General features: G+C 30.9%; 1 protein-coding gene across 1 annotated transcript; it reads right to left on the bottom strand.

Moving 5' to 3' along the window:
* Positions 1–474: 474 nt before the first annotated feature.
* LOC129809238 (uncharacterized protein CG45076-like) lies at positions 475–11,388 on the bottom strand (the record flags this gene model as incomplete). The annotated part of the gene is given in 7 exon segments (XM_055859047.1): positions 475–1,242; positions 5,098–5,738; positions 7,863–7,998; positions 8,348–8,506; positions 10,087–10,226; positions 10,824–10,933; positions 11,083–11,388. Coding segments are annotated over 7 exon segments (1,659 nt in total), but the record flags the coding sequence as incomplete, so codon positions are not given.
* Positions 11,389–13,639: the final 2,251 nt, after the last annotated feature.

Genomic DNA, 13,639 nt, shown 5'->3' with positions numbered 1-13,639 from the left:
GATGAAACAGAACAAACATGTGTCTGCGCGTCCGAATAATTGTTTATAAATTTTTAGATAGGATGTCTGTAAATAAAAAGCTAGTGATAAGCTTAGATAAGTTTATAAAGGTGTTACATTGCAAATTCAGTTTGTGGGCAAACTTGAAGATTTTTTTTAATTTAGAATTAAAATCTAATTTGCTTCAATTTGCATAAAAGCATATAACAACCTTAAAGCTTAAAGTCGACTTCCTCAGAAACTATGAGAGATAGAAGTTTCAAACTTAACATCCGTTTAGATCCTTCTGCGAGCTTGAGATTTGCAAAATATTACTTGAAAATGAGAAAAAATTGGTAGCATCCCTCATTTTCGTTATCAGGGATGTTGCAAACATCTATATCATGAATTTGAGATCGATAAAAAAGTCGACCAAATTGTTGATTACATTTAGTGTGATTATGTAAGAATCACACCTAAAAATGGAATTTCAGATTTATTTTTTTTTTAGGATTTCTCTATATTACTTTTTTATTCTGTTTCTTTTAATATTTATACATTCATTGATTAAACGTAGATTTCATATCATGTATGTTTTGATTACAGCGTCAATACACATTTCAATAAGAAACATTAAGGTTCTAGATAAAGAAAACACAATACAACAGATTATTATTGTAATTTCTTAATATTTACATTATTGTTATTGTACAGCACAATAATTTCTATTTTAAGAATGCGCCTTGTAACATGTTCATGATATACCTGTTATCTAATTTATTCATTAGAAAGGTAATTCTCAACATGTTTTATAATACGTTTACTTAAATTTTTATTTCCGTATGTCTGAAAACAATGAGAGTGTTGTGCATTTATCAGCGCAATAATGAAAAATAACAAGAAATAATGCTAGCTAAAGAATGAAATTTAAGGCGATCTTCCTTGTAGTACATATTTATAAAAGAGAATTCCGATATGATTTAGATTAGACCATATTTTTCATTTTTTTTTTATTTAGAATAGTTTTTCATCCGTTTAGTCGATTACTCTAATGAAGGTCGTTATATGTCAAGTAGTTCTATAGCCAGTGTCTCGATTAGTCCTCAGGATTGTCTCCGAATACATCGTCAATGTCTCCACTGTCTTCAATTAGGGGTTCAATTGTATGAGTGTCTGGTTCAGGTGATGCTATTGGCGGTTCTTCAGTGGATTCATAAGCTTTATCCTCTTCCTCCGTTGTAACTACTATTTCCTCAGATTCTTCTGAAATTCACGAAAATATTTAATTATTCATAGCTTCTGTGATTATAAGATTTACAAAAAATTACATTCTATCTTGAAACTATCTTCTCTTCTCTGTTAATGAGGCAACAAAAATACCACTTTTGAACCTCGTGCAAAAGAAATTACGCTTATGTTGGAAGACGGAAAAGTCACTACAATTTCTATTTTTCAGCAGAACAAGACAATTTCTCGTTGTATCAGAGGGTATGGGGTTTTTAGTATTTTTCAATTTTTTTTTTTATATAAAACATGTTAAGAATATCTTCTGAAACATTCAAATCATTCGGAGTAAATTTTAGGAAACCAAATTTTTTTTGCAAATCTCCATGGTATATAATTTAATCTCAAAAGTGAAATATTTTCAAAATCTCACATATTGATGAATGTTTTTTTTTAAAATTATTTTTAGTATATTTCCAATTTTTTTTAAATAAAGCCTTTTTGAGAATTGAAACTAGAATACAGAGTGAAAATTATCATTCATTGGCATCGTCAGAAAAATTACTTAAATTTGCACTATTTTTGTCATTTTTGTCCCTATTGTCCATAGAAGCAAAAAGTATACTGAGGGTAGTATGAACAGTAAGAACTGATTTATTATGCTTATTTATTAATTAACCAAAAAACCTATGCACAAACACAGAAAATGTTGTCCCAAAAGCTCTGTTAATAATCAAATCAGTAGATTTGCTCTATCCACAACCCGAAGAAGTTTGTACATTTTGAGACATTTAAGAGATTATTTTTAGGTTTATTTTAAATTTTTTCACTGTGAGATGTTGAAAATCTTTTTTTGTGAGGTATGAGAATATATTTTCTTTGTGGATTTCGCAAAGAAAGTGTTACTAATTTGTAGAAGAACATGTGCATTCGTTTTTTATAACGCCTGAAATCTTTGTAAGAAATTACACAAATCTTTGATGAAAAAACTAATGAATAATCAGAAAATATTATAGAGCTGTTCGCTTGGTAAAATCAGAGATACACGTAGAAAAAAAATTTGGGAAACTGGGGTCTTTTCGCTGTCTAGGCGAATAATTATAACACTTTAAATTGAAAAAATTGTTCAAATTTTTAATTGGGTAGATAACAATTACTGATTAAGGGCAGAATCACATTGACAGTAAAATGCTCGCCGTAGCCTCACCGTATTTCGTTAATTTCCGTATTTTCATTGCAATTCTTACGCAAATTTTCCATTACCGTATTACCTTATCTCATACTCGGTGGCACTAGGTGAAAATAATATAAGAAAATTGAAGAAATAAAACGAAAATGCGATAAACGGTGAGCAAAAAAACTGTAGGGGGAGGCTTTGATCGTTCGCATATACGCTACCTTCAGACACTTCATATTTCTCCCATATTCCTTTATGAATCTCACATATGGCTATATATTGTAATAGCTAACCTTAAATCCCATCTTTCCTGAAAAAATTGAGAGTCTAATCCTTTTTTCCTAGTTTCAGGAAACAAAAAATAAAAACAGGTCCAAAACTGTAATTTTGCTGTGCAATATTTCATACGATTGTGCAGAATTAATATCACTTTTCTGAAAAACTACTATCACAAAGGGTAGAAGGGTTATTAGGAATCAGATTTATGTAAAAATCTTTTAGGCTGAACAGGCACTTTTTGTGGGTGGAACAAAATTCACAAACTTGACTCAGATTCATCGATCGCATATAGAAGACTGCTTCTTTCAGATATTTTCCAAGAAACTTCATTTTAGATGCGATCCCTCATATTCACATCTATTGTAATCTACCGATTTGATCCACCACTAAAAAGGAAAACTTAAAAATCGTAAAGTTGATAAACAAGAAGTAATTTGACTCAAATAGGCTGCAGTTGAGTAATTATTAAGCAATTTTGCATTTCTTTGATATAAAAATATTTTTCAAGCTTGCACAAACTGAATGTGCAATGAAAGAATCACATCTGCAATAAGCTCATACAGTTTACAACTGGTTTTTTGACAATCTTTGACATAACCTCACTATTGTGTTGTTTTGCATGACAAAGGAAAGAAATTGTCCGTGAGAAGCTGTTTTGTGAAAATTTTAGCTTGTTCACCTGCTGAAGCTCAATATCTGAGCTAAATCCCGATTCCTGCAGCTGCCAGGAACAGAGAAATCTTCAATGATGCGCATTCAAACGTTTTTGTGCATATCCGGCTCCGTGGAGGAATGGTGGAATCTTGTGTGGTCTTCTCGCTTGCAGAGTTTTAGTCAATTTTTAGCTTTAAAAACTTATTGATTCGTGTAAATTTGGTGATATTTGGACTTTTTAAGAAAGTATTCATCAGATTTAACCGTTTCCGGAGTGAAATTCTCGTAGAACCAATCAAAAAAATGGTTTTTAATGTCAATAAAACATCTCTCAGAAAAGTTCCAAAAAAGTGATATTAAAATGTTTTATTCTATATAAAAATGGTTTAATCAAGTAGATTAGAGTTCCCTTTAAACAATGATGTGCAACTTTTAGTGTCCGGTGCAAAATTTACGGTGAAAATGGGGTGTTCAATGATGGCGTGAATCGTGTGCGATAATAGAAACTTGATTCATCTATCGGATAAATCGCCATTAAATTTTCATTTTCCTCTGGAGGAAAATCTAAGGATTTCCTGGAATTTTGTTTGGTGGGATTATAAACCTTATAAGTAAGACATTTTTTTGGCATAGTTGGAGAATCCATACAGTTTGCATGGTAGTCAGAAAAAATCACTGAACTTGAACATCATTTTTGTATGCGAAAGTTCAAAGCCTCCCCCTATGATTTATTTCTGTTCCAGTTTTTTTGCTCACCGTTTGTCGAATTTTCGTTTTATTTCTTCAATTTTTTTTATATTATTTTCACCTAGTGCCACCGAGTATGAGATAAGGTAATACGGTAATGGAAAATTTGCGTAAGAATTGCAATAAAAATGTGTAAATTAACGAAATACGGTGAACATTTTACTGTAAATGTGATTCTGCCCTAATGCTCCAAAAGAAAGATTGAAAAAAATTTGAAGCGAACATTTATAAAATATGTAATAAATATAATATAAAAAAGGTAATCTGACTATTATTTGTCAAATGAGGTTTATGTGTTAACTAAATCTTTGAAAAAACTTGTCAGAATCCAAACTTCTTTAAAAAATGTAAAATGAAATTATTTCGCCTTACAGTCCCAGGTTATTTTCACATGATTGCAAAAAAATGAAAATTTCTTAGGGTTTCATCAAAAATGTTTTGCTTGATTTTAAGGCTATCACCTGTATAACTGCCTAAGACCACACAAATCGTAATTTACTGCGTGAACTTTATCAATTTTATTAATGTTTTTTTCTATTCAATTTGACGATAGTAAGTGTAACAAGCTCCTCTCGATGAGTTTCAAATCAAAAATTTCATTATAGTTAATAAAATATTAGGTTCTGTGTATAGATTATTTTGAAATTAAGCTTTTAATTGCCATTTTAATAAGTTATTTATAAATAATTAAGCAGGGTTACTGTGCATAGGTTTTCTTATTTATTAATGAATTAATAAATTAACTGGTTACTGAGCATACCCCTGAATCAGATTTTGTTTATTAATTTCATTATTATTACTGATTTTCGGTCAGGAAAAAGTATCTCGTCCTTGGGTTAAGGTTTCTGGAAAAGTAATGTTCCGAGTTCATTTAACTTTGCAGAAACGTTCTAACCCGTTCTACATAAGATAATTTAGATTTTTACATGATGATGAGAATAGAATTTGATTTAATAGTTGTTTTCTGAATATTTTAAAAATTAAAATTAATTAATTAATTAAAATAAATTCTGCCTATTAAATAAAACAACACTTACCATTAGCGTTATTATGTTGAGCATCGAGTTCTGCCTCTTGGCGAGCAAGTTCTGCTAACTCAGCAGCTTGTCTGGCTAATTCAGCTTCCTGTTCTTCTGCTGCAATTTTCTCCAACTCTTCAAGGCGTGCTATCTCTTCTTCTCGCTGTTTACGCAGTTCTTCCGCTTGCCTGGCTTCTTCTTCTAGTTTTGCTTCTTCAATAAGACGAGCTTCTTCAGCCAGACGAGCTTCTTCAGCTAGACGAGCTTCTTCAGCCAGACGAGCTTCTTCAGCCAGTCGAGCTTCTTCAGCTAGACGAGCTTCTTCAGCCAAACGAGCTTCTTCAGCCAGACGAGCTTCTTCTGCTAGACGAGCCTCTTCAAGAATTCTGGCTTCTTCAGCAAGACGTTCTTCTTCTGCTCTTCTGGCTTCTTCAGCTTTTCGTTTTTCCTCGGCTTTTCGTGCTTTTTCTGCTTTCTTGGCTTCTTCTGCTAAGCGTGCGTCTTCTGCAACACGTGCTTCTTCGGCTAACCTTGTTTCTTCAGCTCTTCTTTCTTCCTCGGCTAAACGTGCTTCTTCTGCACGTTTATTTTCTTCAGCTAAGCGCTTCTTCTCAGCAACTTTGGCTTCCTCGATAAGAGCAGCTTCTTCTAAGTTTGCCCTATGAAATATTCAGTGAAATTGAGAAAACCAAGATTAGAATATAATTTCAAAAATACTTGCCTTTTACGTTGAAAGGTAAAGTTGGGAGAGGTAGTTGAAGTTATTTTTGCAAGGCGTGTTTTTTTATTTACAACATTTCCGTTAATTACACTTTTATAGTTGATCGTGTGTTTTATTTTGGTGTTGAAAAAAATTAAAAATTGAAATATGTATAATGTGTAATGTTCCAAGTTGATTATGCTGGAGTTATGTGGGTTTTATAAACATATTTTAATCCTGAAAGACGATTGGGCCTAAAAAACTGATCCAAATTTTTTCCCACAAAGTTACGTTTTTTTTTCTTCTAAATAGTTAGAAAGAAAAAGATTCTAACGCTTAATTTTTGAGCCCCTCGCCCTAAATGGTAAAATGATAAAATTTATTACCTATAATTATTATAAATAGTTTTTCAAACATCTTCCTAGTATTGTTATAGGTAGTATTGCCATGTTTCATTCACTAAATTATCTCTATTTTATTTGTATCTGTATTGTACTTTTTTTTAAGGATTTGACTTTGTAATGCCCTACGCACAATAACTTTTGTTTTGTAAATGTTTTCCAAAATACCTATGATAGTGAGAGAAATGACTTAGGGTAAACATCCTAATTCAAAACCATTTTCAGACGCTTTAACTTTGACAGAAGATTTAACACAAGTTCATATTTTTTCTGAAGAGAATTACATAAATTTGATCCTTGACTCTTCTAGAATGTTACTGTTTAGTGAAAATTCTTTAGATATAATTTGAAAACTTCTTAAATACAAGAAAAATACGCGAGCGTAAAATGCTTCTATTGGAAACAAATTAATCCAAATGGAGGCAAGGGAAAGTTTCTAATTGGAGACAAACAGTGTAAGTGAAACCGCGACGAAAGGCTTCCAAAACCTTGTTGAGTTTGCTCCTGAGTGCAGGATTTGTTCTTATTCCTGGTCTTTTCTCCTTTCCCATCTAAAACATTAAGAAAATCTCTCCAAAAAAATCATATCTCCGGGGTTTCCTATTGAGGCATTTGCAGACACTTCAGAAAAACCCTTTTTGTTCACGAAATAGGTAATTATTTCATTTGAAAACTTCACGTACCGTTAACAATAAAGATTAGCACTTAAAATATAACTAAAATTAGCCAGAAATATGACATAAATGTTAAACAAAACGAATAAACAACAGTCACCTTATTGTGCTTTTCATTGGAAAACATGGTCGATCTATGAAAAATTCAATGGTGAAAAGGTACACTTTTAATTTTTCTGAGAAATTAACAAATTAAAATTTGCGAATATGAATGGATTTTCGCTTTATTTGGAGCAAAATTAACTAAATAATGAAACTGTGGTATAGAAAATATATAAATATAATAATTGAGTACTGTATTTATCATGAAAACAATGTCGTTTCCATTTGGAGTAGCGAAAAATTTCTATTTGGAGCAGGTTTTGAATTAGCTTAATTTACCCTAAACGTCGAAAACAAAAGTTATTGTGTGTTGAGAATAAGTCTTAAATATTTGACTTTTATTTACAATTTACGAAACCACGCTCAGGATTTATATCTGTGGATGTTTCTGAAATTAGATGTATTTATGGGGTGAAAAAATCACAAAAATAACACATTCAAAAATCGTTATATTTGGTAATATCGGTAATTTACTACTTTTTACAACGACCAAAGCTTTGTTACATTTTAAGTCCAAGAAAAAAGAAACGAAGTCAATGAACTATCGCAGTATTTAGGTTTCAAAACAAAAAATAAAATAAAATTAGATATAATACCCAGCGCACAATGGCATTTATTCGTAAACATGTTTTCAAAATTTCCTATGAGAGTGAGCGAGATGACTAGACTTACATTTCGTTCACACTTATTGAAAAGTCAAAAACATGTTTACAAAATAAAAGCTATTATGCGTTGGGCATATAAATTGAAGTAAAAACATAGGAATAGAAAAGTTAATCATTTTCTCTCCTATCTTCGCAAATTCAGAAATAGTCACTGATATCCATATAAACTATAAAGCTCAGTTGTATAAGTGTTTTGCCCAAAAAGCAAAATATGCAATTTCATCACTCCTTCACAATGTACCTCAGTTTATTTTTACGTTCCAACGTAAAGTCGTCAATATCTTTAGCACCTGCTTTCTTTTCGTCTTCTTCAGCCAGTGTGGATGGTTTGTTAAATTTACGTGATGGTCGCATAGGATTCAGCATGGTATTCAATGCTTACGATCGCAACAGAGAAGAAGAAACACAAATTTAGAAAACACCTTTATTTCTAAAAATCACACTTTTATTTCAAAGAGGTATTTATACGAAAAGGTTAAATTCTATAATATATTTACTTTTGTATGGATTTTTATACACACCATTAACGAAATTATTTCATTGCGATGATCATAATCACATTTTTGTGTAGTTTTTGATTTTTTTTTTAAATATATATTCCGAAGAAAGAAAAAAGGAAAAATAGAGAATTACAAATGGTGATCTGCGATGCCAGAAGAACAGATAAATGACAAAATGCTGTAAAAGTATTTCATGCAGGATGTTATTCAAAATTTTCTTTATTACCTTGGTCATTGCTTGCTGGAACTTGCTTATTCTTGGCATAATATGAGAGTAATTTTATATCATTTTGGACTTTACTAGGGAAAAGTTCTTCTTTAAGTGGTTTCCTCTTTGCGTAGGCTTTATTTCCCACTATGCGGATAGATGCCAAATGGCTCTTACCTTAAACACAATTAAGACAAAGGAACTTTTGTTAACTTCTACCTTTCATTTCTTTCAGATTGATAATATTTGAATAATCCTCTCGCTATTACTTTTGTCGTATATTTCTGTGATTATTATTTGTTAATTTATTGCTACTTATAATTGGTTTATAATCTAATTGTAGAGTCGTATTAGAAGTTGATGTATTGGGGCTATATACATATATATATATATATATATATATATATATATATATATATATATATATATATATATATAGTATATGTATAGTAAAATAAAGTATATTTAGTTAGTAATAACTTGATTTTTAATGAACACTTGAATTAAACTTCATAATATATCGCATTAATTATGAGTATTATTTATTTTAGTTCATGTAATTTAAGATAAGGCAGAAGTCAACATGCCATAGATATTGCAGAAATGCAATTTTCATCCTTCTCCTACCAAAATTAATTTTGTTAGTTTTTGTTTTCAGTAAATCATTTTTCTGCCGCTTTTCACTTTAGAATAATTGTGCATGTAAGCAAAGACGAGTGAAAATTTTGAAAAAAAATATTTCTAGCAAAGGAATTACTTAATTTCTTAAATTCCGTGAAAAATTATTGAATTAACATCCTCATTATTAACATAATCTTATATTTTATCTCGTACTGCATTCTAAATGAATCCCCTCTTGCTTTGTCTAGCCAAACTTTTTTTTTTGTATAATTTTAAAAATCTTGGATAATTCCTTATAATAAATTACATTTTATCTTGGATAATTGTGACATAAAATTGGTAATAAACCAAAACTTAATTCACATTTTATGCAAGTTCAATGTTTTTATATATTTGAAAGGGAAACTATTTTTTAAACCGGTAAAATTTTAATAATTACGAATTCTAAGTCAAAATAGATACTTATTGCAGACAAAACAAGATTTATTCGACCAGGGTATTTATTTGAACATTTATTTTTTCATCGAAAACATTTTAACGAACTGGAAAAAATTAAAAAAGTAAAATGTTGGCTTTTTCGAGAGTGAATTTATTATTTTGAACCGTACTACTATATCTACATAATTTCCGATTATATTAACTACCCATTGGGCTTATTCGTGCTTATACTAAAAGGAATTGCTTTTAGTAAATTTAGAAGGATGTTTTAGTTAATGTATTAAATGACTTACTCATTGTGCCTTCCAATCTTCGATACTTCGGTAGTTATTCAGCAAATAAAAAGCGAATATGAGCTATTTACAATAATCCTATTAAAATTCCTTAATAAATTGTTGAAATGAGAATAAAAAAATCTTGCTAAAATTTCAATTTTATTTCAAAATTATTGCAATACTTACAGAACTCAAAAATTAACATAAAACGATAATCACAAATATTGTGATAAGTGGGTTTAGTAAGATTAGTGCATTCAAAAAAAAAGCGCTTGTTAAAATTGAATAATTTTGAAAGAGTGGATGCGAAAATCAATTTCGTTTAATGGAAATCTATTACGTTACAGCTAAGTTATTGCTAAATGTTTACAAAGTATTCTGTTCTGATTCTCGAGAGTGTATATCATTCAGTTGGAAACTCACCAACATATTTACGCGCTGGCTCTGCATATTTTGAGAAGAAGTTTATGTCACGCTGGACTTTTTTTACCGGATTCAAGATATCCTGAATATAGGCGTCAAATCCGCGATCATAGGGAACAGGAGATTGCAGACGGTCAAGCCTATAAAGATATCAGTCCTCATTTCCATTAACATATTAAAACATTAAGTTATAAAACTTATCTAAGTTTTAATTATATGATTTATAAAGTAATATTTTTTGTATAGAAATGGAAAATAAAATGAACGCTAAAATAAATTTGGTATAATTAAGTTTAACTTCAGAATTGTAAATACACAAAACTTTAATATGAGAAATTTTGCAAACTTTTTTTCAATGCTATATGCATTTCTGTACAGAAAATCGTCAATCAGAGCAAATGAAACTCAAATCATCCAGGAAAAATTTCTGCTTCCACCCAGGAACGATCACTATACTGTTTCCAAATTTCGCAACCCCGAGAGTATAAGGGATTGCAATGAACAAATTAATTGGTTATGGTCGTGTAATAAGTCAAGCAAAGCATGTGGCTCAGTTGGTAGAGCACTCATCGAGTTAGTGAGGGGTCTCCAGTTCAATCCTGGATGGAGACAGGAAATTTTCCTTACTCCGGAGAAAACTGGATGATTTGATTGTCGCTTGCTCTGATCGACGATTTTCCGTACATAGAAAGTTTAATAGTTCAAGATTATTATTGTTCCTAAATTATTACGCATACCTTGAATATACTACTGGAGGGACACTTGCAGCACGAGGTACTTTTGTGTGACAAGTCTTAAGCAAAGCAGTAGTAGCATTGCGAATATCTCTTGCTTCATCAGCAAAGTCCTGCAGAAAAAAATATAGTCAAAAAAATAATCCTAAAGAACTTATAAGCTGAAAAGCTAAAGCCAATAAGATTTTAGATATGTGAAATAGTCAAAAAGTGAAGTAGCTGTCACGCGATTCCAAAGTTTCTGGATTTGTAGATGACTCACCAGGGCCGAAGACGAATTTAAATAACTCGATGTTGGCAGATACCCAGGACTCGAACGGACCTTGTTTTCAATGCGATACAGCTCTCTGTGGATAACGGATGGGCGTACAGGAAATGTTAAGGGGCGAAGGGGTGAGCTCACTCTCACTGGTGATCTGATCACCCTTACTGGAGATGATCTATACACTCGTGTTGGATTAGTTACGACGCGTGTCCCTGGTACAAGGCGTTTGTGAGCAACATAGGGGAGTGTGTGGAATCGAACTGGTGATGTTACAATGGGCACTGAATAACTGAATGTGTAAACCTAAGAGGAATGTTTAAAATTAAATAATAGATCTTATTCTTCCGTTCCATATTATGCTGCAATAGGCAAATATTCTATATCTCTCTGTGCTTAATTAAAATGATTTTTATTATGGAGATCTACAATATATATACAGTGGTGGCAAAAATAAAAAGACCGGTTCTGATAAGTCTACTTTTTTACCTCTTGTAATTTTTTATTTTACAAAAATTTAGTATATTAAATTTATCCCTCCATACGGAAAGGTATCTTATAATACGGAAAAACTTCTCAGTTTTTAAATATTTAGCATAACGGTAGCGAGTGTAAAAAAATTCCCATATAAATTTAAATCGAAGTATGAGAAAGTGAATTCAAATTTAAGGCAACTTGCCAGGGGGTTGTCTATAACACATTACAGTGTTTACGTAAACATAAGACTTGGAATTTTGGCGGTCACTGGTTCCACGGGCCAATATTATTAAGAAAACAACAACAATTCAGGTTTTTCAAATGGTTCAATGTGTCGAAATCAGTCTAGCACAATATCGTATGGTATTCTATAAGAAAATTTTGGTTAAAAAGATCCTCAGATAAGTCCTAAACTAAACTAAACTCTTGAAATTAAATTAAAATAAAATAAATCTTATTCAGGATATTGTGCTTCCCAAAAACCTTGATTGCTCCTTCATAATATATTCTTTTTGGATAGATCTATTGCCTTCCTTGATAACTTTCTATTACACAAAATCTTCAAAAAAAAAAACCTAATTGTTATAGAATATGCGAAAGATACACATTTGCAGAATTTAATTAATGACGTTTAATGGATCTGTACCAAAAGCTAATAATTCTTCAAGATCTCCATGATTAAATTTAATAATTTTCGCGATTTTCTATATTATTGCTTAAACTCAAAAGAGAGAGCAGTATAATGTGTAATTTTAAATACATTCCTCAGATAAGGATTGAAAATGTAATTACTTGTTTGTCATTTGAAGGACAATTAGATGTAGGTATATCTATTTTCAAATTTTCTGTAATATTTTTACTGAAGACATTTAGCGTGATAGAGTTATTCTTCACTCTAGCTGCCTTAGTTCATCGTCGCAATTTACTATATTTTTCTTCATACTATTTAAATGTGAAAACAGATTTTTTTTATTGAAATACCTGAAATACTATAATTCAGAGGTGAGCAAGAACCCTTTGAAACCGAATAAACGTCAAAGTTTGTCCAGGCGTAGCGTCCCAGCAGCGAATGTAAAGCTTACATGTAAGTGATAGTGATTTGTAAGGCTCCGTGTAAGCTTTACTTTTCAACACATTTAAGTCATACGAAAGCTTTACAAATTTTCAATATAACTATTTGATCATTGACGTACAATTTTCATTTGACGTTTGTTGGGTTTCAAACGGTTCTTGATCATCTCTGCTATAATGTTATGAAACAAACATTTTGAAATTTTGTAATTATCCAATTTAGGACTTCCACTAAAATATTTAGATTAAAATTTAGTGACTATTATTATGAGATTCTGATATGTACGTGGTTTTGACGGCAAAATAATTTTTTATGTCACCCACAGAAATTATTATTCATTATATTATTTTGTGAAATTGACATTTTAAAAAATCTTAGAATTCCAAAATAATTAATAAACTAAAATAATATCAATCTGTTATAGCAAAAATTATAGTCCCTTATAGCAAAAAGGTGCCTAAATGGCCGCAGAATCTAAGGACAAATATTAGAAACTCACTCGCACCCGCGATTGGTCGAGAGAAATTGATTCGCACACCCCGCAAATTCATATCCTTCTGTAACGACTACTTTATAACATAAAATACTAGTTGCATATGTATACTCAAGAATTTGCGGGGTGTGCGAGTCAATTTCTCTTGGCCACTAAAGAGCTCGAGGATGTGAGTGAGAGTTTCAAAAATTGACGCTCTGAATTGGTAGATTTCTCAAGATATAAATGTCATTCTGTAAAAATATGCGTTTTCTTCCAATTTTATACAATAGAAAATTTTTTTTCGGTAGCAGATTTACCAAATCGTAAGGGATCCTACTGATAAAACAATATTGTGTTTCATGTTAATAAATAATGTATATCCATCACTTTCGACTTTAAAACCATCATTAAAGTGGCTATAGGGACTATGATTATAGGGTCAAGAAATTATATTATCACATAAAACGTGTAGTTCGATCAATTCTTGCTATGAGTACAATAAAATTATCGTTTTAAACCTCATGCAAATGGAC

This window comes from Phlebotomus papatasi, unplaced genomic scaffold (assembly GCF_024763615.1).
Source record: "Phlebotomus papatasi isolate M1 unplaced genomic scaffold, Ppap_2.1 HiC_scaffold_518, whole genome shotgun sequence".
Classification (NCBI taxonomy): Eukaryota; Metazoa; Arthropoda; class Insecta; order Diptera; family Psychodidae; genus Phlebotomus; species Phlebotomus papatasi.
Note: the sequence above shows the minus strand (reverse complement) of the source record. Positions and strands in the feature narration are given on the sequence as shown.